General features: G+C 46.5%; 1 protein-coding gene across 1 annotated transcript in view; it reads left to right on the top strand.

The window, feature by feature from the left end:
* Positions 1–4522: 4522 nt before the first annotated feature.
* STOX1 (storkhead box 1) overlaps positions 4523–24930 on the top strand; it is a gene marked incomplete at its 5' end in the record, with an annotated part of 58960 nt that continues 38552 nt past the window's right edge. The window contains one exon of the mRNA XM_080822332.1: positions 4523–4838. Within this exon, the coding sequence (XP_080678458.1) occupies positions 4523–4838 (316 nt within the window). The remainder of the gene's footprint in view (positions 4839–24930) is intronic.

Below are 24930 nucleotides of genomic sequence, written 5' to 3'. Positions count from 1 at the left end.
ATTTTTTTTTCTTTTTCTGTACAGGGCAAAAAGATGCTGTAGAAGTGGAAATGGTATAATAAAGGGAAACCAGATAGAAAACGATTTCTAACTCAGCCTTAAGTGTCAAGGCTTCATTTTCTGAGGTAAGGGGAAGGAAGTTCAGCTTGATGACTTTGGGTGTGGAAAAAATTTTGAGGCAGTTAATCTCAACATCATCCTCAGTGTAACATGTGGGCTATAAACAGCCTCCAGAGAAATCACTGAGCTCCAAATGCCTGGGCGTGTGAGGCCTGGGTGTGCCTGTGCCTTGAGGCTTTGCGCCGGCATTGACTATTGGGTAACTAGGTCTTCCTGTGATCCACCGACAGACCAGAAATGCTTAGGTGCGTGGTGACCCCAGACTCATGAGAAGCAGAAAAAGTGGAGTTATCCTGGATCGAGTTCGTATCAGTTTGATTGGACTTGATTCACGTGGAATGACTCTACAGCCCAGGTACTGGGCCATGTGCTGGGTCAGAGAGACGACTCAGTCAGGAGCCTGGTCCCCAGGGAATCCTGATGAGACAGATAATTAAGTGTTACAACCCTTAACACACAAGTGTTATAAGAGGGTTAACAATGTGCTCCAAGAACAGATGATATCTCCCTGGGATGTGTCACAGGTTTTATGGGCTGAGCCTTGTAGGACAGCACCTGGTGGAAGGAGGAAGACTTTCTAAGCAGATGGAATAATGGGAGCAAAACATGGGAAGCTCCTTTTGTGTAGCTGGAGCACAAGGTCCTTGGTGTGAATTGCAGGAGGAGGGCAAGTTTAGAAATGGAGGGGCGACTGGTTGGCTCAGTGGGAGAGGCGTCAGCCTTCAGCTCAGGTCATGATCCCAGGGTCCTGGAATCGAGCCCCACATTAGGCTCCTTGCTCATCAAGGAGTCTGCTTCTCCTTCTCCCTCTGCCTGCTTCTCCCTCTGCTTGCGCGCGCTCTCTCTCTCTCTTTCTCTCTCAAATAAATAAATAAAATCTTTTTTAAAAAAAAGATAGAAATGGAGATGAAGTTAGAAAGACAGATTTGGGTCAGAGCGTGAAGAGCACTGAATGTTCTACTTAGGATAGGCCCCAGGCACATGTGAGCATCCAATGATCAAGTTTATCTTAGGTAGCAATGACAATGTGCCTCCTGCAACTTCAGTTCTCTAACCCAAATAAAATCTGTCTCTAAGCTTCATGTGCCAGAGTTGGCCAAATATTGAGTCTTGGCTATGTTTTATTGAGCCACCCTGGTGCCCTGATAAATAAAATCCTTTTAAAAAAACATTTCTGTGTCTGGTCTCTAGAGATCACAAAGATGGAAGGCCCTTGAGAAGTTTCTGTCTCTCTAGTTTTTTTTTTTTTTTTTTAAAGATTTTATTTATTTGACAGAGATCACAAGTAGGCAGAGAGGCAGAGAGAGAGAGAGGGAAGCAGGCTCCCCACTGAGCAGAGAGCCCGATGTGGGACTCGATCCCAGGACCCTGAGATCATGACCTGAGCTGAAGGCAGCGGCTTAACCCACTGAGCCACCCAGGCGCCCCTGTCTCTCTAGTTTTGACATGTAATACTGACCATTCAGGTTGGAGGTCTTTAGTTTTCCACTAACATTTTATTTTTAAAAAATTTTTAAAGGATTTTATTTATTTTTTTGACAGAGAGAGAGAGAGACACATCGAAGAGGGAACACAAGCAGGGGGGAGTGGGAGAGGAGGAAAGAGGCTTCCCGCTGAGCATGGAACCCGATTGGTCCATCGCAGGACTTTGGGATTATGACCAGAGCTAAAGGGAGCCGCTTAAGAACTGAGCCACCCAGACGCCCCTCTATTAACACTTTAAAAAGATTATTTCTTTGAGAGAGAGAGAGAGAGAGAGAGAGAGAGAGAAAACGAAAGTGGGGGAGGGGCAGAGGGAGAAGAATCAGGCTCCCCACTGATCAGGGAGCTGAGCTGGGTTTTCTCCCTGGACCCTGAGATCATGATCTGAGCCCAAGGCAGATGCTCAACCAACAGAGCCACCCAGGCACAACCTCCATTAACTCTTAAGTTCCATTTGGTAGGAGTTTAGGGATATTTGTGAGGTAGCTGATCCTTTGGGAAAACAAGTGGATACACATTTGGGTGTAGTTTAAAAATTTTCTCTTTACAGTCTTCCCTCTTCTTTTGTTAACTGGACTAGCTGAAGTAAAATGATAATGGCAATGTCACACATCTGAATGAAAGTTTCCACAATTTAAGAGAGTTCTACCTCACAAGTTCAGGCCATGAAATCTCATAGCTGGGTCTACCCGACAGCATCCCAGCAGCTACAGGCTCTGCTAATGAGGGCCTTATTGTGTGTTTCTAGTTCAAAGGCTTAGGAGAGAGAATCAAGCTCAGGACAATTTTTCAGACCAGACAACATGTTCCATGAGTCAGGGTGTGGTCCTCTGGCTTCCCGGTCTAACCAGGTGTGTGGACAATGTTGGGATCTCTATTTGACCTTGCATTCGTTTTGTCCTCATAGGCCCTTGGCCCAAGCTCTCTAAGCTTTTGTTTTGCTTTTCTTTTTTGGTTTAAGTAGGTTCTACACCCAGCATGGAGCCCAACACAGGGTCTTGGATTTACCACCCTGAGATCAAGACCTGAGCTGAGGTCAAGAGTTGGATGCTTAACTGACTGAGCCACCCAGCTTCCCTCATTCAAGCTTTTGTTTTTCTTGTGGAAAATGGGGCTTACTAATATTACCCATTTCAGAGGGTTAATTTTGAGGATAAAATTAAATCACACACGTAAAACCCTTTGTACAGTTCTAGGCATAGAGTGAGCTGAGAGTAAATGAGAATTATCATAATCCTTATTATAATGGAAAAGACACTGTGCTAAATGCTAGATACAGAGATGTCATAGTTCTTTAGGGTGGGAAACACAGCAAAGTTATCCCTGATCCCACAAGGTTAGGGCTATGATAAAGAGAACTCTGCAGAGGAAACTGCCCTCCTCAGGGAGCTTCTACAGACACAGGAGTTTAGTTCATCTAGGCTCTCTGCCGTGTTTATCCATCCATCCATCTCCATCAGTGTCAGAATTCGACCTGAGATGGTATCTCAGGTTCGCATGATTACTTGAATTGAAAATTGTGTCAGACTTACTTGTCATAGGAACCCTGAATGGTAGTTGTCTAACTCTCTCTCTCTATCTGTGTGATCAGGATGCATCCCCCTTTTTTTTTAAGATGTTATTTATTTGAGAGAGAGACCGAGATATCGAGCTGGGAGGAGAGGGAGAAGCAGGCTCCCCACTCAGCAAGCAGCCCAGTGTGGGACTCGATCCCACGACGCTGGGATCATGACCTGAACTGAAGGCAGAGGCTTAACCGACTGAGCCACCCAGGCGCCCCAGGACGCCTCACCCAGCCTGAAGTTTCCTCATCTCTAAAAATAAATACTAACAGGAGTTAACGACGAGTTGTAAAATTAACACCCCCAGCATATAGCGTTCAATAAACGTTAGCTATCATTATTCAATAGAGTCATCTATCATTTATTGTGAGGATGATTTACAAGGAGGCGGGGGATAGATTATCTCCAGTTATTATGGTTGTTGACTGACTTGCTGAGGGAGCGGGAAGTCTGGGACGACCCCAGGTCTCGCCGAGCAGCTCTGCTCCCTCTTCCAGGGCCAGTTTCTAGTAGTAACAACGCACTCCCTACTTCTCCCGTCCCCTGTTCTTCCCTCCAGGAGCCCTTCTCCGTTGGCCCAGTCAGGGCTCCAGCCTCTGTCCCTCCGCACAGGAAGCACCGCTCATAGCTCGGAATAACTCGCTACAGTCTGCCGGGCAGATCACAAGCCCCTCTCCCTCCAGTCCGGGGAGCTCCCGGGGTAAGGAGCGGTAAACTGAGGCTCAGAGAGAGGAGCAGTGAGGAGCCAACGGGTTAGGAGCAGACCGAGACTCAAACCTGGCTCGACGGACTCCCGGCCCCAGCGAGGTCCCCGACACCCGCACGCTGTCCCTCGCGGCCTCTCTCACTAGGAGAGACCCTAAAGCCAGGACAGTGGCGGCCACCCTGGTCCTCTCAGTTCTGGGCACTGCTGGCCGTGCCGCTCGCGCGGCGGTTGAAAGAGGCTCTCGGGAGCGGCGGGGCTCCCCGAGGACTTGGAAAGGCTCCAGAGCGTCCCCCTCGGGGTAGGGAAGCTGGGGCTGCCCTGGAGCTGGGAGGTGCAGGGAGCCGCGGGGAGGCCACGGGGGGCGGGGCGGCGGAGTCCGGCTAGGGAGGAGAGTCCCCTCAGTCCTCGGAAAGCCCCATTGGGCGCCGCGCCGCCGCGAGCCGCGGCCACCCTCCGGCGGTGCGTCCCGCCCCCCCCCCCCGGCCGCCGGGCGCCGCCGGCCCCGCCCCCCGGAGCCCGTTCCCCCGGCAGCGGGCGCCGCGCGCAGTCGGCCGATCTCTCCCGCCCCGCGTGTGGCGCCCGGACCGCCGGTGCCGCGCGCCCGCCGCTCCCGGACATGCGCTAGGCTGGGGCCCCGGCCTCCCGCGGCGGCATGGCCGGGCCGGTGCAGCTGGCGCCGGGATCGCTAGCGCTGGTGCTGTGCAGGCTGGAGGCGCCGGAGGGGGCGGCGGCGGCGGGCGCGGAGGAGCCTGGCGGGCGCGCGGTCTTCCGCGCCTTCCGTCGCGCCAACGCGCGCTGCTTCTGGAACTCGCGGCTGGCGCGCGCCGCCTCGCGGCTGACTTTCCAGGGCTGGCTGCGGCGCGGGGTGCTGCTGGTGCACGCGCCTCCCGCCAGCCTGCAGGTGCTGCGCGACGCCTGGTGCCGCCGGGCGCTGCGCCCCCCGCGCGGCTTCCGCATCCGGGCGGTGGGTGAGTGCGGGGCCCGGACGGGAGGGGCGCCCCGCGCCAGCCGCGGGGACCGAGCCCTGGCCGCTGGGGCGTGTGCGGCCCGGGAGCGGGAGCTGGGGGAAGAGGGGCTGGGCGGCCACCTGGCTACTGGAGGAGGGCTGTCCTCCCAGGACCTTCTCTTCTGCCGGGACGCCGAAGCTCGGACCGCGAGCTTCAGACCTGGCCGCTGCCTGGGGCCAACTCCAGGATGCCTCCATTTCTCAGCTCTCTCAGCTGGTGGAGCCAACAGGTTCCTAGCGGAAGGAACTTTTTTACTTAGAAAAGTGATGCTCTGGGAAGCCCGGGGCACCGGGACTGAGGTCAGGAGACAGGGGCCTCTGTCCCGGCACCATGGGGGCGCTTAGGAAGGGGACTGCTGAACTGGTTGCCTTTTTTTTTTTTTTTAAAGTTCCAGGCTTGGAGCGGACAGCAGTCCGTGGTTTCTGTGCCCTTGTGTACTGGGTGGTGTGGTGGGCTTCACTCAGGGCCTAGTGGAACGTTTGGGGTCATTAACTGCTTGGGAAAAAGAAATGACAAATGGTGTTCTGAACACATCCCATCCCATTAGCTAAATAGAGAACATTCCTCCTTTTCAGTCTTTTCGGAAAGCCCGTTTGTTAGAAGACAGCAACTTTTTGCTTGTGTAAAACAGCTTCATTTGAAACCACTGCACCATTAAGCGGCCTTTGACACCCACCGCTGCACTGGGGCGGCCTGGCAGCTCCCTGCACCAGGCTGGCTTGCTTGTGTTTGTGTGGGGTTGGGACGACCATCTGATCTCGTGTGCTGTTGACAAGCCATCAGTTGTTCCAGCCCTGAATTTTGACTCCTCCTGAGGAACCCCTCTCTCTCTGTGCATAAATCCTCCTCCTCCTAGATGGAGCAAATAAAACACATTTGTTTCAGTCCCCAGGGAGAAGAGAGTGGGGTGGGGGGAGGTTAGCAAGAGGCCCTTGTCCTGTATCCTCTGCTTAGAGCTGATACCTCAACATCCCCGGCCAGGGAGACTAAACCTTGGCTTTTCATCTCTGTGCATTCCCGTCCTGTCTGGTAACCTGCCCCACTTTTTCTGAAGTTAAAAAGCAAAAGAGCTCACGGGCAAAGCCACATACATTTCATCTCCTTTTACTTGAAGGAGTTAGTGGAGAAAATAGGCCTTTTTTAAAAAAAGATTTTATTTATTTATTGACAGACAGAGATCACAAGTAGGCAGAGAGGCAGGCAGAGAGAGAGAGAGAGAGAGGCAGGCTTCTTGGAGCAGAGAGCCCAGGACCCTGAGATCATGACCCGAGCTGAAGGCAGAGGCTTTAACCCAGTGAGCCACCCAGGCGCCCCAAGAAAATAGGTTTCTGACTCTGAAAGTGGAGAGCCAAGTAGCCAAGCCAGAATTCTCACAGAGAGGGGGTCTTTCAGATGGGTTGGATGAAAAACTCTTTTTAGTTCCATGTGTTCCGTGTTTCTGGTTTGAATTAGTGGTTGCATTCTCTGGTTCGCCCACCCCCTTTCAAAGGGTGAGCATAGAGTTGGCAGAGAGGGAGGGTGGAGTTGGGTGTCTGGACCCGAGGGTGACAGAGCACTGTGCTAAAGCCAGAGGCAGCCACGGCGCCACCACCTGGGGCCCACGGAGCAGTGGTGAACCGTGGCTCCTGGCTTGGCCCTGAACACGTCACAGGTCCTGTGACTTGGCTTGGCCCTGAACACGTCAGCAGGTTCTGCAGTCCTCCACCCGCTAGATAATGCTGCCTTGCTGCACAAGGCAGGATGCCGCGGACACAGTATTCTGTGGAGTGTGCTGTGATAACAGTGGTCTTTATGCTAGGTCATCACCCCTGATCACGGTCTCTTAGAAGGAATGACTGAAGTTTTTAACAGAGTCCTGATAAGAATTTGGACGTTTAGCTGGAATTCGTACAAAACCACCTAATAGGACAATTTGAAGAGCAAAATGGAGAAAGATCTTATTTGATGCAGGCCGATGGATGCATACGGACAGGGAGTTTGTTTCCAATAGAATTGGTAATTACTAATCTAACTTGGGGTCCTTAAGTCAGATCAAAGGAGAGGATCAAGGCAGCTCCAGGGCCATCTCAAGAGTCCAGAATGTGGAGGCAGGAGGAGTTGCCTTCCCCTAAAGAAACTGGAAGTTTCAGTTCACTTGCTTTCCTGAATCTGGAGCATTGACTTTCAGGAGCTAAAATGCGCTTCCAGGAAGGCAAGGGAAGAACAACTGTGTGCTCTTACAGGTGCTGTTACTCTATGGCAAAGGGCAAATGCACAAAATGCAAAAAGCAAAAGACACAAACGGTCAATTTGGTCAGATCAATTTAGTCCCTTTGCTGTAGGTTTGTTTTTTTTTTTTTTTTTTTGCTCATTTACTCCCATATAAAGGCATTTGGACATAGGGAATGCTGCTAGCTAGCCTAGACAAGAGGGGGGTAGCCACCAGCATTATAAATCCAGGATGCTCCCATGGGTTCTTCTCCTGGGCTTCTGGACCTGGAACTCCTGGGGCCTCGTAAGATATGAAGAGGCTGAGCAGATAGGAAAGACCCGAGTGTCCAGTGCACCCCTGAATTTAAGGCCTGCAGGAGTTTGTTTTCTCCACGTTTTGTGCTTTTTCTTTCCCTCTTTATTCTCCACCTCAACTTCCCTCTGGTGAGAAAAATAGTTCCCAGGCTGAGAGCACTCCCCTAAAAAGGAGGACATAGGATCTTTAGCAAGATGACCGGGAGCTAAGTCTTCTTTTGTGCTCCAGCGCTCCTGTCTTTCTTGTTTTTAATAAGCAAGTGACATTAGCAAATGAAAGGGGTAACTCTGGAAGCAGGGGGAGATCTGCTCAGGAAGCTGAGCCACTGCAGGTGGTTAGGGGTGGGAGACCCCAGTGTTTGTTTGGTTGAATCTGTTGTTACTCTGGGACCACACCTCCTGGGGAGGTGAAAGGTTAATAATAGCTTCCCAGGGGTTAGGGAGGGAAGGCCACTTGGCGAAACAGTTTGGTCCTTTCTCCTGAAATTTATAGCTGGGGTGTCCCTTCTCTTTCACCCCTAGCATGGCCTTGCATCTGTTATTGAATAAAATGCCTGTGGCTCTTTCTAAATATTTGCTTCATTCATTCATTCATTTATTCATCCGTGCGTCGGGTGCTGTTCTAGGTGTGTCTGTGTTTTCTTTTTTATTTTAAGATTTTATTTATTTATTTGACAGACAGAGATCACAAGTAGGCAGAGAGGCAGGCAGAGAGAGAGGAAGGGAAGCAGGCTCCCTGCTGAGCAGAGAGCCCAATGCAGGCCTTGATCCCAGGACCCCAGGATCATGACCTGAGCTGAAGGCAGAGGTTTTAACCCACTGAGCCACCCAGGTGCCCCTGTGTCTGTGTTTTAATTTGTATTTCATTCAGAGCTGCTTGTGTTCAAGGAGCAAACAGAGTCAGGAAGGTCTTCCATATTCAGTTCAAGGGGGGAATAGCTGAGTGGTAGGCTATGTTCTAGACGCTGTCTAGTTCACACACAGTCTTCTCCATCCCACTGTGATGTGTGGGCACTGCAGGCTCTGCCTGTGATTTTTTTGGGTGAGAGTTCCCTGGTGTGTGTTTTGGGAAGCACTGAAGATCAGGCAGGTTAGGCTGGTGAAGGGGAGTGACAGAAGGATCTTCCCACCTCCCTACGTGTCCCTCCTCCTGCTCCCTGAAATATCTCTGAGCACAGAAAGATACTGAGGCAAAATTGGAAGGGCCCCAGCAGAATAGAGGCCAGTCACTAATTTATGCTAGGCGTAAATGACTGCTTTCAGAATCTACTTTGGGATCTGGTTTGAGAGAGGAGGAATAGCTCAAGGGTACCAGGTGCCTAATGGTGCAGGAGTTGGATGAGTATCTGAAATGTTTTGGCTTATCCTGTGATTCAGGGAATGCCATAAGGGGTGTGTATAGAGATGGTGAGGAGAAGTGGTCCAGCTCCTATCCTGCCTTGTTTCTAAAACCCTACCTTGAAAGGCGGTAGGGCATCTTGTAGGGTTTAATAGCTAATGGAATATTTAAGGTGAAATTTTATTTAGTGAAATGCACAAATCATAAGTGTATCATTTTTAAACAAAGACTTTATTTTTAAGTAATCTCTACACCTGTCATGGGGCTTGAACCCACAACCCCATGATCAAGAGTCGCACATTCTACCGACTGAGCCAGCCAGGAGCCCCATAAGTGTGATACTTGATGGTTTGTTTCAAATACCTACATGAATGTAACCCAACTTCCTCGAAGAATTTAGAACATTACCATTACCCCACAAAGTTCCTTCTTGCTTCTTCTCACTCAGCTCTGCCACACACTGAGAATTAACCTGATTTTTTAAAAGTAAATACTTTATTTATTTATTTATTTGACACAGAGAGAGACACAGCAAGAGAGGGAACACAAGCACGGGGAGTGGGAAAGGGAGAAGCAGGCTCCCACTGAGCAGGGAGCCCAATGTGGGGCTCGATCCCAGGACCTTGGGATCATGACCTGAGCTGAAGGCAGATGCTTAATGACTGAGCGAACTAGGCACCCAACCTGATTTTTTTTTAACCATAAAATAATTTTGCCGGTTCAAGAACTTCACATAGGTGGAATCATATAGTATGTATTCTTGTGTGAAGATTATTGCACTCAGTTTAATGTTCCTGAGATTCATCTCTGTTGTGTTACTGGTTTGTTCCTTGTTATTGTTGAGTAGAATTCCATTTTATGACTATACCACAGCTGATCCATTTTCTTGTAGCTGGATTCCTGGGATGTTTCCACTTTATGGCTATTATGAATAAAGCTTCTAGGAATATTCATGAATTTAAGTTTTTTTTAAAAAGATTTTATTTATTTATTTGACAGGCAGAGATCACAAGTAGGCAGAGAGGCAGGCAGAGAGAGGAAGGGAAGCAGGCTCCCTGCCGAGCAGAGAGCCCGATGTGGGGCTCAATCCCAGAACGCTGGGATCATGACCTGAGCCGAAGGCAGAGGCTTTAACCCACTGAACCACCCAGCTGCCCCGAATATAAGTTTTTGTTTTGTTTTGTTTTTAAAGATTTTATTTATTTATTTGACAGAGAGAGAGAGAGATCACAAGTAGGCAGGGAAGCAGACAGAGAGAAAGGGGAAAGCAGGCTCCCTGCTGAGCAGAGAGCCTTATGTGGGACTCGATCCCAGGACTCTGGGATCATGACCTGAGCTGAAGGCAGAGGCTTAACCCACTGAGCCACCCAGGTGGCCCCCGAATATAAGTTTTTTAATGCTTTTCTTTCTTTGGGGTCATTACGTAAAAAAGGAGTTGCTGACTCATTGAGTAGGTTATGTTTAGTTTTTTTTTAAGATTTTATTTATTTATTTGACAAACAGAGATCACAAGTAGGCAGAGAGGCAGGCAGAGAGAAGGAAGCAGGCTCCCTGCTGAGCTGAGAGCCCGATGCGGGGCTCGATCCCAGGACCCTGGAATCATGACCTGAGCTGAAAGCAGAGGCTTTAACCCACTGAGCCACCCAGGCGCCCCAGGTTATGTTTAGTTTTAAGGAACCTTTTCCCAGAGTGGTTGTACATCTTTGCCAACATTTGATGTTGTCAGTCTTTCTAGTTTTAGCTATTCTGGTGGTATCTTATTGAACTCTTTGATGTTATTGAATACTTTTTCATGTGCTTATCAACTTCCTTTGTAAAGTTTCTGTACACACGTTTTGCCTTTAAAAAAAAGGGGGGGTAGTATTTTTTTTAATTTTATTTTTTAAAGATTTTATTTATGAATTGGAGAGTGCATGAGTGAACAGGCAGGGGGGAGGGGCGAAAGGGGAGGGAGAGGAAGAGGGGAAGAATCCCAAGTAGACTCCAGGCTGAGTGTGGAGCCCCACGTGGGACTCGACTCCAGGACCCTGAGATCAGGACCTGAGCCAAAATCAAGAGCCAGAAGCTTAACTGACTGAGCCATTAAGGCACCCCATAGTTAAGTAATCTCTACACCCAGTGTGGGGCTTGAACTCATGACCCTGAGATCAAGAGTCACATGCTCTTCCAACTGAGTCAGCCAGGGACCCCTGGATAGTATTTTTTTTATTATTGTTATTTATTATTTCATTATTACTGTGTTGTAGGAGTTCTTTATATATCCTGAATACCAGTCCTTTCTTAGATGTATGCTTTGTGAATATGGTCTAGCCTGTGACTTGCCTATTCAGTTTTTCAGTGGTTTCAGTTGGAGAGAAGTTTTAAATTTTGATTAAATCTATTCGATCCATTTCTCTCCTTTATGGATCATACTTTCTGTATCCCCTAAAAGAAATTTTGCCCAATCCAATGATTTTCTCTTGTGTTTTCTTCTAGAAGTTTTATAGATTTGTGGTTTTACATTTAGGTATGTGATCCATTTCGGGTTAATTTTTGTAAATGGTATTGTGTGTGAGTTTCACTTTTCTACATATGGGTGTCTAATTATTCAAGGACAATTTATTGAAAAGATTAGCCTTTCTCATTGAATTGTCTTTGTTAAAAATCAATTGACTATATATACATGGGTGTCTATTTCCATTGATCTTGAGCCTGCCCTTTTATTAATAACATACTATCTTTTACTTTATAGTAAGACTTGAAATTAGATATTGTAAACCCTCCATCTTTTTCTTTCTCAGAAATGTTTTGGTTGCTGTAGATTCTGTTTTTCCACATAAATTTTATAATCAGTTTGTCAATTTCTTTAAAATAAAAGATCTTTTGTACTGGAACAATAGATCAGTTTGAAGTTAGGTGAGAAATTCATCTGATTTGCCCAAGACTGCCTTGGCTTTAGAAATGACAGTCTTGCGTCTTTAGAAATGAACTCCTTTAGTCCCAGGCAAACTGGCATGATTGGTCACCCTAATTAGGGGAGAATTGACATTTTAGCAATCCATGAACATGGTATATCTCTGAATATTCCCCCCCCCTTTTTTTAAAAGATTTTATTTATTTATTTATTTGACAGGGAGAGAGAGAACACAAGTAGGAGGAGCGGGAGAAGCAGGCTTCCTGCCGAGCAGGGAGCCTGATGCAGGGCTTGATCCCAGGATTCTGAGATCATGACCTGAGCTGAAGGCAGATGCTTAATGACTGAGCCACCCAGGTGCCCCTATCTCTGAGTATTTTTAATTTTGTTTTAGCAATGGCTTGTACTTTCTAGGGTACAGGGTATGAATATCTTTTGTTAAATTTATCTTCCTAAGAACTTTATGTTTTTGGATGCCATTATAAATGGAATTATTTTATTTTATTTTTTTATTTTTTGAACGGTTTTATTTGTTTATTTGAGAGAGAGAGAGAGAGAGAGAGCACAAGCAGTGGGGAGGGGCAGAGGGAGAAGCAGACTCCTGCTGAGCAGAGAGCTGGACTCGGGGCTTGATCCCAGTACCCTAGGATCATGATCTGAGCCAAAGGCAGATGCTTAACTGACTGAGCCAGCCACGTGCCCCAGTAAATAGAATTATTTTATTTTACTTATTTATTTATTTTTTATTTTTAAAATATTTTATTTATTTATTTATTTGACAGAGTCAGAGGAAGAGAGAGGGAACACAAGCAGGGGGAGTGGGAGAGGGAGAAGCAGGCTTCCTGCTGAGCAGGGAGCCTGATGTGGGACTCAGTCCCAGCACCCTGGGATCATAACCTGAACCGAAGGCAGCTGCTTTTTGGCTGAGCCACCAAGGTGTCCCGATTTTTTTTTTTTAATATTATACTTTTTAAATCCTTTTTTTTTTAAGATTTTATTTATTTATTTGACAGACAGAGAACATAAGTAGGCAGAGAGGCAGGCAGAGAGAGAGGGGGGGAAGCAGGCCCCTGCGGAGCAGAGAGCCCAATGCGGGGCTCGATCCCAGGACCCTGGGACCATGACCCGAGCCAAAGGCAGAGGCTTCAACCCACTGAGCCACCCAGGCGCCCCGGTGTCCCGATTTTTTAATTAAAAAAAATTTTTTTTTGTTTATTTGTCAGAGAGAAAAAAAGAGTACAAGCAGGGGGAGCAGCAGTCAGAGGGAGAAGCAGGCTCCCTGCTGAGCAAGGAGTCCCATGCAGGACTCCCTCCCAGGACCCTGGGTTCATGATCTGAGCTGAAGGCAGATGCTTAACTGACTGAGCCACCCAGACGTCCCTGGAATTATTTTAAAATAAATTTTATCAGGATGGTGGCCATGGAAGTTGGAATCTGCTAAGGAGTATGTAACAACTCACCTGCCAAATCAAAAATTAGAGAAAATACAAATAAAATAAATTTTATTTTGGGGACACCTGGGTGGCTCAGTTGGTTAAGTGTCCAACTCTTGATTTCGGCTCAGGTCATGATCTCAAGGTCATGAGATTGAGCCCTGTGTTGGGCTGTGCTCAGTGTGGAGTCTGGTTGTCCCTCTCCCTCTGATCCTCCCCCACTTCACGTGGTGTGTGCGCACTCTCTCTCTCAAATAGATAAGTGAATAATCTTTAAATTTTATTTTGGAGTAATTTTAGGTTTATAGAAAAATCACAAAGGTAGTACAGAGTTCTGGGGCGCCTGGGTTCAATCAGTTAAGCTCCTGCCTTTGGCTCAGGCTGTGATCCCAGGTCCTGGTATTGAGCCCCATGCCGGGCTCCCTGCTCAGTGGGAAGCCTGCTTCTCCCTCTCCCTCTGCTGTTCCCTGTGCTTGTGTTCTCTCTCTCTCTGTGTCAAATAATTAAGTAAAATCTTAAAAAAAAAAAAAAAAAAGTAGAGTTCTGTATTCATCTCTGTTTCTTTTCTTTTTTTTTTTTTTTTAAGATTTTATTTATTTATTTGACAGAGAGAGATCATAAGCAGGCAGAGAGAGAGGCAGAGAGAGAGGGGGAAGCAGGCTTTCCGCTGAGCAGAGAGCCCGATGCGGGGCTCGATCCCAGGACTCTGAGATCATGACCTGAGCTGAAGGCAGAGGCTTTAACCCACTGAGCCACCCAGGCACCCCATTCATCTCTGTTTCTTATGATGTTTTTTACCTTTTAAAAAAATTTTGAGATATAATTCACATAGCATAAAATTAACCATTTTTAAGTATACAATTTAGTAGGTGTTAGTGTATTCACGCTACTGTGCAACCATCATCGTTATCTAATTCCAGGACATTTTCTTCACTGCAAAAACAAACTCTCCCCACCAGCAATCTCTCCTTATCCCTCTCCTTCCAGCTCCTGCCAAACACTAGTGTACCTTCAGTCTATGAATTTGCCTATTGTTGATATTTCTTTCTTTTTTTTTCTTTTTTTTTTTTAAAGATTTGATTTATTTATTTGACAGGCAGAGATCACAAGTAGGCAGAGAGGCAGGCAGAGAGAGAGAGAGGAGGAAGCAGGCTCCCCGCTGAGCAGAGAGCCCGATGCAGGGCTCGATCCCAGGACCCTGGGATCACGACCCGAGCCGAAGGCAGAGGCCTCAACCCACTGAGCCACCCAGGCGCCCCTATTTCTTTCTTTTTTTAAAAGATTTTATTTTTAAGTAAACTCTACACCCAATGTGGGACTTCATCTTACAACCCTGAGATCAGGAGTCACACACAAAGATATTTCTTAAAAACGGAGTTGCATAATATATTGCTGTTTGTATCTCCTATCTTTCACTTATTATGTTTTCAGGGTTTAGACACATCATATCATGGATTAGCGGTTCACTCATTTTTGTGGCTGAATAATATTCCATCGTATGGGTATACTACATTTTGCTTATTCATTCATCAGTGGATAGTTATTGGGGTTGTTTTCACTTTTTGACCACTGTGAATAATGCTGATGTGAACATTCTTGTGCAGGCTGTGTGTGAATATATTTTTATTCTTAGGTAGAGCCCATTTGGTTATTTTTAAATAATTTGTTTTCCTGATGAGATTCCCAACTTATTAATTGCAAGCATATTTTTAAATCTTTCAACATAACTGTACCAGCTTCTTTAAAATAAAAAAAATTTTTAAATTATTTTATTATTTATTTAATTTATTTTTTATTCATTCATTTGCAAGACAAAGTATGAGTGGGGGGTGGAGAGGATCAGAGGGAGAGGGAGAAGCAGACTCCCTACTAAGCAGGATGCCCCACACAGGGCTCAATCCCAGGACCCTGAGATCACGACCTGAGCTGAAGTCAGATGCTTAACTGACTGAGCCACCCACGTGCCCCTCAAACTTTTTATTTTATTTTTTAAGTAATCTCTACTCCTGACATGGGGCTTGAACTCACAACCCCAGGTCAAGAGTAGTAGCTTTGCTGACTCAGCCAGCCACGTGCTCCCCAAATTTTTGTAATTCTGACATCTTAGTCATTTCACGATCAGTCCCATTGCTTGCCTTTTGTTTCGAATGGGTCACACTGTACTGTGTCTAGAGTTGTGGATTATCTCTCTGACATGAGTGGTATGTTTTAGAGACTCTAGATTGTTACACTCCTCTGTAGAATGTTCATTTGTTTGTTTATCAGGCAGTTAATTTGGCTGGACTAAAAACTCTAAATTCTACCTCCCCTGCACTAAATGGCAGCTCAGATCTCTTAGGATAGGCTGCTTATGCCCTGTGCCTGCGTAGCTCATGTTTTGTTCATACAGGTAGGCAGAGTTCATGTGCAAAACTTGAGGTTCCGCCTCTATGGCTCAGGCCGTTCCAGCATCACTTTTCTGCTGTTGTAGCCCCTCCACACTGTGTCCTTAGACTCTTTAGGCCAAGAGGACTGTAGGTTTCTTTTAAGATTTTTTTATTTATTTAACAGAGATCACATGTAGGCAGAGAGACAGGCAGAGAGAGCAGAGAGGGAGCAGACTCCCTGCTGAGCAGAGAGCTCGATGCGGGGCTCAATCCCAGGACCCTGAGATCATGACCTGAGCCAAAGGCAGAGGCTCAACCCACTGAGCCACCCAGGTGCCCCCGACTGTTGGTTTCTATCAAAGTTTTAGCCTCCTGACCTGGCTCCCACTGGGGCCTGCCCTAAGGTGAAGAGCTGTAAAAAATGGGACACTTAACTAGTGCCATTTCCCACCAAGAGGACCTCCCCTCCAGTTTCTACCTGGTTTTGGTTGCTTTTAAGTGCCTTCAGGTAAGGGTTTTTATATTTTGTCCAAAGTGTATGGTTGTTACTTCCAAGACGGTTGGTCTAAGGAACTCATCCATCATTATTGGAAGCAAAACCCCATTAATGAATTTTTTAATCCTCATCTTTTTCTCTTTTATGTACGTATGTCTCTTTTTTCATTTTTAAGTTTTTATTTTATTTTTAATAACCTATCATGAGAGGTGCCCCTCTTTTCCTCTTTTAAAATGTCGTTCTGGTGATGGAAAGTGTCTAGCCCACAGAGAAACTGATGGCCATGTCAAGATGGTTCAGACAGGGGCGCCTGGATGCCTCAGTGGTTTAAAGCCTCTGCTTCAGCTCAGGTCATGATCCCAGGGTCCTGGGATGGAGCCCCGCATTAGGCTCTCTGCTCAGCAGGGAGCCTGCTTCCCCCCTCTCTCTGACTGCCTCTCTGCCTACTTGTGATCTCTTTCTCTGTCAAATAAATAAATAAAATCTTAAAAAAAAAGAAAAAAGATGGTTCAGACAGTCACCAAGGACAAATACCTCTGCTCCCATCTCTTCTTTCTCCCGGATAGATATTGACATATCCCCAGTCTTTTCTAGATGGATTATTTCTTTTCTTCTGTTAGGTGGGGAGATGGGGTAATTTTCCCCAGTTTGTAGTCAGGAAATGGACATTAATCTGCAATGTGCTGGTGTTGCCTGGGGTTCTTGCCTTCTTCTCTATCCACTAACAGTCTTCCCAGGGTCCTATGAAGGTTCTGGTATCTCCCCCCAGCCGGTGCCCTGGTCCTCACTCTCCCTGGGAGGCTCTTGGACTCCCACCCTGCCTTTGGTCCACTCAGGCCCAGGAGATGGCAGAAACAGCTGCTTGGGCCATGTCCCTGCTCTCACCTCCCTCCTTCCTACCTAGGATCTTCCCAGACATGTTTTTCTGGCTTTGTTCTGCCAGATGTTACCTTTCTCCTTATTCTGTGCAGGGGCAGCTGTAGGGTTCCATTCAAAAGAGCCGAAGGGCTCACAACAGGGTGTCTTGTGGGCCTATTGTTTTTACCAGGCTGGATGATGTATATGTAGCATCTGGGTAGTTAATGAGTGTTTCTAGCCCCATGTTTTGATTTAGCCGAGAGATAAGAGAACACACTTTAGTTGCTGCCACATGGCAGTGATGTCCAGTGGGATAAGAACCAGGAACCTGGAAATCAGCTTGGATTCCTCTGCCCTCTTCCTCTATGAGGTCAGAGGTCACCTAGGGCCAGAAGGTCACCAGGTTCCATGAGGCTTAACTCCTCTTAACTCCTCCAGATATTTCTTCCTGTTTTTCCTCCCGGGGCCTTTGTCCACCTGAGATCTTACCATTTCTTACCTGAGTTACAGCTTCAGCTTCTTCCCTTTTTTGTAGCGCCTCCCCCTGGCGGGCCCTGAACACTGCAGTCCATTCTCCATCCCACAGTTAGATGGACGAACTCCATCTGAAATGCAGGTCTGGTCCTGCTCGTCATCTGCTCAGAGCCCTCTGCAGCTCCCCTTAGCTTCTCAGGAACAGTCCAGAGCCTGTAACATGCATTACCCTGCTCTCTAATCCAGTTCCAGCCTGAGCCTCCTTTTTCTCCCCACCTTCTGAAAGGTGCCTGCCTTCCTGTTAGCAGTCGGGCTTCCATCAGAACCAGTATGACATATATGTTCAGGGAGTTCTTACAAGGAATTGGCTTTGCACAGTCATGGGGGCCTGGAAGGCGAGTCTAGGATCTGTATTTCTAGCCATCACGAAGGCCAGGCTGGAACTCTCTGGCACAGCCAAAGCTGCTATGCCTAAGCACAGTTTCTTCTATTCAGAAGCTTCAGTTCTGTTCTTAAGGCCTTTCAACTGATTGAAATCTAGATTATGTAGGATAATCTCCCTTACCTAAAATCAACTGATTATAAACTATTTTTTCTTTTAAAGATTTTATTCATTCATTTGACAGAGAGAGACACAGCGAGATAGGGAACACAAGCAGGGGGAGTGGGAGAGGGAGAAGCAGGCTCCCCGCCGAGCAGGGAGCCCAACGCGGGGCTCGATCCCAGGACCCCGGGATCAGGACCTGAGCTGAAGGTAGATGCCCAACTGACTGAGCCAGCCAGGCACCCGACAGACAGAAATCACAAGTAGGCAGAGAGGCAGACAGAGAGAGACGGAGAAGCAGGCTCCCTGCTGAGCAGAGAGCCCGATGCGGAACTCCATCCCAGGACCCTGGGATCATGGCCTGAGCCGAAGGCAGAGGTTTAACCCACTGAGCCACTCAGGCGCCTCTGATTATTAACTTTAATCACATCTACTAAATAGGCTCAAGGCCCTGCCCGGGTTAGTGTCTGATTAAAAAACAGGACTGTGGCCTCTCCAGACTGACATATGAAACTGACAGTCAAACTTCCCTTGGGCCAGACCTGAGTGCCGTCCTCTGAAAGAATAAGGTGGGCTATCACCTAGGCTGCCTTTGCAGGCTGTACTCTCTGCTGGGTGCCTGAGATGGGTGCTCTTTGGTCTCCCTGGTGGCCTGCCATCGCTAGGCCTCCCATCACGGGCTGTACTTACATGCCTGCTGCTCTTTGAGGAAAAGCAGATTACTGAGTCATCCTTGAGTTTCAGACACTTCCATTCTTCCCTCTGTTGCTGGCTGAGGGGTCAATGTCCCAGAAAGTTGTGGTCAACTCCATGCAGTTTGTTGGTAAAGACGGTCCTCTTCCTTCTTGCTTGTACCATGCCTTGAGCCTTTTAAATATCCTTGTGAATCATGTGTGTTACTATTGAAGAACAGCAGCACAAAGTTAGTTTCAATTGCAGACAGCAAAGTGGACTTTGAAGAATCAAAGTAGTTTAAGGTTTCTTGAAAGTAGTTTAAGGTTTCTAGATCAGCCAGACCGCTTTGGTGTGCATTGAGCATTTACTGTGTGTCTGGTCCTGCACTGGTCAGTACACAGTGCTCATGCCTTGGTCTTGAGGAGCTCGTTGTGTAGGGTCAGATGGACAAATGAGTGATACAGAGGGATAGGGAACAATGGAAATACAGTTAACCAACAGTCCTATATGTGTGCTCGTGTGCATGTGCTCTCAGGGAAGACTTCCTAGAGGAAGTGATGCCTAAACTAAGATGGGAGTATTAGCTCGATGATAAGCACATTTTAATAAAGCGGAAGGGGAGGGCTTGTATCCTAGGGCACGGCCCAAATGGGGAACCACAAGCAGCCAAGCACAGCCAGAGCATGGAGTTGGAGGTGGGCAACGGCATTGAGGGCCTAGAAAGGGGCTGGGCTGTGACCTTGACTACCGAACGGAGGGAGGTGGATTTGAGCCTGAGGCCACTGAAAAGTGGTAAGCAGTGGCATGAGTGTATGTGTATGTGTACGTCACACATTACATTTATAATCCTGTTTGGTGTAACATGTCCTAGTCTTACATGTGCATTACCTTCCGTCGAGATTGTCGCCTGCATTGGTGGTCCCTTGAAAGTTTACCTAACCCGTGGACCTACTGCAGTTTATGCTGTTGGTGCTCGTGAAGTGGTGCCCTGCCATCCGGGTAAGTTTGTCGAGAGAGGCTGAGGGCTGCGTCCAACACCCAGGATCTAATCCCCTGCCACGGAGCAGCCAGAGACACCAGCTTCTGACCCAGTCCTCCTGGGGCCTCAGCTGCCTCCTGTTGGCAAGCGTCCTACCTGCCTTTTCTACTTCACACAGTCGGCATCAGGCTCAAATGAGGTGTTCTCTGTGAAAACACTTTGAAAAGTACAGGGAACAAGAACCAAGATGCCTTTCCACTTATTTATGTCTTCCTTATCTTCCATCAATTTTTATAGTTTCCAGTATACACATCTTTCACTTCCTCAATTGAATTTATTCCTAAGGATTTTAATCTTTTTGTTTGTTTGTTTTTAAGGGGGGGGAGGGGCTATGGGAGAGGGAGATGCAGCCTCCCCACTGAGCAGGGACCCTGATGAGGGGCCCCATCCCAGGACCCCAAGATCATGACCTGAGCCAAAGGCTGATGCCCTGCTGACTGAGCCACCCAGGCGCCCCTGGACCTGATTTTTTTAAATGTCCATGTGATCTACAGATTCATTGTAATCCCCGTCAAAAATCTCAATGGCATTTTTATTTTTTATTTTTTAAAAGATTTTATTTATTTATTTGACAGAGAGAGAGATCACAAGTAGGCAGAGAGGCAGGCAGAGAGAGAGGGGGAGGCAGGCTCCCCGCCAAGCAGAGAGCCCAATGTGGGGCTCGATCCCAGAATCCTGAGATCATGACCTAGTCCAAAGGCAGAGGCTTAACCCACTGAGCCACCCAGGCGCCCCTCAGTGACATTTTTAAAGAAACAGAAAAAATAATCCTAAAAATAATATGGGATCACAGAGGACCCTAGATAGCCAAAACAATCTTGAGCAAGAAAAACAACACTGGAGGCATCACAATTTCTGATTTTAATATGTTACAAAACTATTGTAATTAAAACACTTATGGTACTGGCATAAAGATAGACCTATACACCAGCAGAACAGGAAAGAAAGCCCAGAAATAAACTCACACATACGCAGTGAACTGATTTGATAAGGGTGCCAAGAATACACGGTTGGAAAGGACAGTCTTGTCCACAAAAAGTGTTGGGAGAACCGGACAGCCACACGCAGAACAAAATCGGACTCTTTCTCACACCACACACAGAGATCAACTCAAAATGGATTAAAGACTTACATGTAAGACCTGAGACTGTAAAACTCCTAAAAAAATATAGAGGAAAAGCTTCATGACATGGGTCTTGGCAATGATTTCTTGACTATGACACCAAAAGCAGAAAAAGGCAAGTGGGATACAAAGTCCAAACACCAAACATTCCCAGTGGCTGCTCCTCTCTGGTATTATGGTTGGAGCGTTCTGTGTGCATGTGTGTGCTCACGTGCTTGTGGATGTTTCTACGTTTTTAAGGTATTGCTTTTCAGTGCCTGTTACTTGATTTGACTTTAATTTAATGGGTTGCTTGGGTAATGTGCACATGGTACAAAGGCACAGATGAAAAAGTCTGTTTTCCCTGCCCCCAGCCACTTACTCCTTTCTCTGGAAACAGCTGCAGTGACCAGTTCCCTAATCCTTCCAGAGATCCTGTATACATCTGCAAGCAATACATGAGGGATATACTCGCCCCCATTTTTACATAAATGTTAGTATATTGCATGTATCTTATTTTCATGGAAACAAAAGGTTTCTAGAAAGGTAAAAAGTACAAATGCAAGGACGATCTCATTGTGTGTGTGAACACTAGCTCTGTGGTGTGTAAATGGGTATTACATGAAGGAGGGTTTCCTAGCTGAGTTTGGAAACACGTTTGAACAGGTTTCATGGGGTGCCTGGATGACTCAGTGGGTTGAGTGTCTGCCTTCAGCTCAGGTCATGGCCCCGGGGTCCTGCAATGGAGCCCCACATCGGGCTCCCTGTTCGGTGGGGAGTCTGCTTCTCCCCCTCCTTCCCGCTCGTGCTCTCTATCTCTGTCTCTCTCAAATAAATAAATATTTTTAAAAAATAAATAAATAGGGACGCCTGGGTGGCTCAGTTGGTTAAGCGGCTGCCTTCGGCTCAGGTCACGATCCCAGCATCCTGGGATCGAGTCCCACATCGGGCTCCTTGCTCGGCAGGGAGCCTGCTTCTCCCTCTGCCTCTGCCTACCACTCTGTCTGCCTGTGCTCGCTCGCTCTCTCTCTAACAAATAAATAAATTTTAAAAATAAATAAATAAATAAATAAATAAATAAAAACCTGGTTTAATTACTGCAAAGACTTCTGGGAGACCGTAGTCTGTTGACTCTATCTAGAAGACAGGAGAAAAATCTAAGTGCTCTGAGCTTATCCTACTAAGGAAACCCCTTTTGCGAATCTCCTCCTGGGGGGAGATGTTTGAGGAAGTCTGGGGAAACTCTGGGTTCTTATAGAGCATCTTTCTGGGGAAGGAGTTGTATCAACTCAGGGCTCATCAGGTGGGCCCAGAGGCCCCTCCAGAGGCCCACTGTCTCTGAGCAGCTGTGATAGTGGGATGAAGAGAGACAAAAGAAAAACTGCCAAAACGCCTCTCCCCTGGGGAGTCTTGGAGGACAGAGTGTGGGGCTGGGCACTGGGGAGCACTGGATAGAATCTGGGCTGTTTGAAGGGTATTATTCATGGGACCTGGGATTGAGTTTTCCCGGCACTCCCATTCTGCTGTCCTCCCCTTACTAATGGCAGTCACTGTGCTGGTCCTGCCCCAGAGTTGTTGTGGCTTTGGGTGTGGAAATGCCCTAATCAGATGTTACACACACGCGCACACACACACACACACACACACACACACACACAGAGTCAGGCACACACACAATGGACGTTTCAAGGAGTAGAGTTTCACTTCACGGGTTTCATAGATCAGAGGGCTTTCAAAGGCCCCCTGGAGATTCAGCTAAATTGTGCTAGTTAGGGAAAGTCATACTTTTAAGTTTTTAATGTAGGTACCTCTTTAGATCAGCTGACTTTTTACAGATGAGGAAACAACCTGCTTGCCCAATATTAAGCTTTTTTCATGATAATTTTCTTTAAAAAAATGTATCCGTTGGGAGGAAAATGCGCAAAAAGATCTCCTTGCGGATGTCTGGCTCCCCTCTGTGGCTTGGCAGCATTTCTTTAGCTGTTGATTAAGGATCAGGGAGCCTCTTGTGAAATTCTCTGTAAATCAGAGCAGCTTTTATCCCCAAGCCTAAAACCATCCGTGGTAAGTGTATTTATTTGATGGAAGGTTCTGGCAACACAAATTTTTCTATGGCTGATTAGTCTTACATCATTGCAAGTGTTTATAAATTATATTTTAAAAATGAAATATTTGGCTTCTTTTTGTGGGGTTTAGTGAGGGTTTAATTTACATACAGAAAAATGTATTCCTTTTAGGTGTGCAAATTTGAGTTTTGACCAATGTGAACAGTTATGTAACCACCGCCATCATTAAGATACAGGATATATGGGACGCCTGGGTGGCTCAGTTGGTTAAGCGGCTGCATTCGGCTCGGGTCATGATCCCAGCGTGCTGGGATCGAGTCCCGCATCGGGCTCCTTGCTCGGCGGGGAGCCTGCTTCTCCCTCTGCCTCTGCCTACCACTCTGTCTGCCTGTGCTTGCTCGCTCTCTCTCTCTAACAAATAAATAAATTAAAAAAAATTTAAGATACAGGATATATCCAGGGCACCTGGGTGTCTCAGTGGGTTAAGCCTCTGCCTTCAGCTCAGGTCATGATCTCAGGGTCCTGGGATGGAGCCCGCATTGGTCTCTCTGCTCAGCAGGGAGCCTGCCTCCCCCTCTCTCTGCCTGCCTCTCTGCTTACTTGTGATCTCTCTCTCTGTGTCAAATAAATATATAAAATCTTTAAAAAAAAAAAAGATATAGGATATTTCCGTCACCACCCACCCCTCAATTCCCTAGTGACCCTTTGTAACTAGCCCTATCCTTCCACTCTGATCCCTACAAAGGCTGATCTGATTTCTGTCCCTATAATTTTGCCTTTTCTAGGATGTCATAAATGAAACATGTGGCCTTTTGAGTTAGGATTCTTTCACTCTGGATAACACTTTTGAAATTCATCAGTGTGCGTATCAGTAATTCATTCCTTTTGTTGCTGAGTAGCGTTCACCATGTAGGTGTTCACCATTTTACCCACTTGATGGGCACTTGGGTTGCTTACAGACTTCAGTGATTATGAATAAAGCTGCAATGAACATTCACTAGGAGGTCTTGGTTTGGATATGTGTTTTCATTTCTCTTGGGTAAATCTGTTTCGGGGTTAGAGGGCTACTTTCCAAGGTGACTGTACCATTTCACATTCCCACCAACAATGCATGAGTATTTCAGTCTAGCATTTGATATTGTCTTTTATTTATCTTGATAATTTTTGACTATTCCAATAGATGGATCGTGGTATTTCATTGTGGTTTTAATTTGTATTTCTCTAATGCCTGGTGAGTTGAGCATCTTTTCATGTTCTTATTTGCCATTTGTCTGTTAAAATCTTTGGCCCATTTTGAAAAAATGTTTTTTTCTCTTTTTGGATTGTGCGAGTTGTTCGTGTATTTTAAAGATTTTATTTTATTTTATTTTATTTATTTATTTATTTGACAGACAGAAATCACAAGTAGGCAGAGAGGCAGGCAGAGAGAGAGGAGGAAGCAGGCTCCCTGCTGAGCAGAGAGCCCGATGCGGGGCTCGATCCCAGGACCCTGGGATCATGACCTGAGCCGAAGGCAGAGGCTTTAACCCGCTGAACCAACAAGCCCCCCTGTTTGTGTATTTTAGATACAAGTCCTTTATCAGATATGTGTTTCGCATGTGTTTTCTTCCAGTCCTTGTTTTGTCTTTTTGTTAATTACTTTTACCAGCATCTTATGAAGAGCATTAAGTTTTTCTTTTTAATGAAATCCAATTGATCAGTTTTTTCTTTATTGTTTGTGTATTTGTTGTGTCCTAAGAAATCTTTGCCTTACCAAGATCATAAAACTTTTGTCCTATGTTTTCTTTTAGAAATATTATACTTCTGGTTTATATTTAGTTTTCTGATGCATTTCACGTATTTATATATGGTGTGAGTTATGGGTCAAGGTTCATTTTTTTGCATATATATGTCCAATTTTTTCAAGAACTGTTTGTTGAAAAGACCATCCTTTCTCCAATGGCCTTTTGTCAAGTAGCAGTTGACCACATATTTCTGGACCATGTTCTCTTCCTTTGGTGCGTGTACCTGTCCTCTCACCAATACTACACTGTCTTGATGACTGTAGCTCTATAGTAAATCTTGAAATCCAACCTTGTTTCTTTGTGTTTTGGCTATTCTAGATCCTTTGCTTTTCATCTCTTCTTCTTAAATTTTTATTTATTTATTATTTTAAAGATTTTATTTATTTATTTAACAGAGAGAAAGAGATCAGAGAGGCAGGCAGAGGGAGAGGGGGAAGCAGACTCCCTGCCAGAGAGCCTTATGCAGGGCTTGATCCCAG

This window comes from Martes martes, assembly GCF_963455335.1.
Source record: "Martes martes genome assembly, chromosome: 14".
Taxonomy (NCBI): domain Eukaryota; kingdom Metazoa; phylum Chordata; class Mammalia; order Carnivora; family Mustelidae; genus Martes; species Martes martes.
This window is presented reverse-complemented; position numbering and strand designations above follow the sequence as displayed.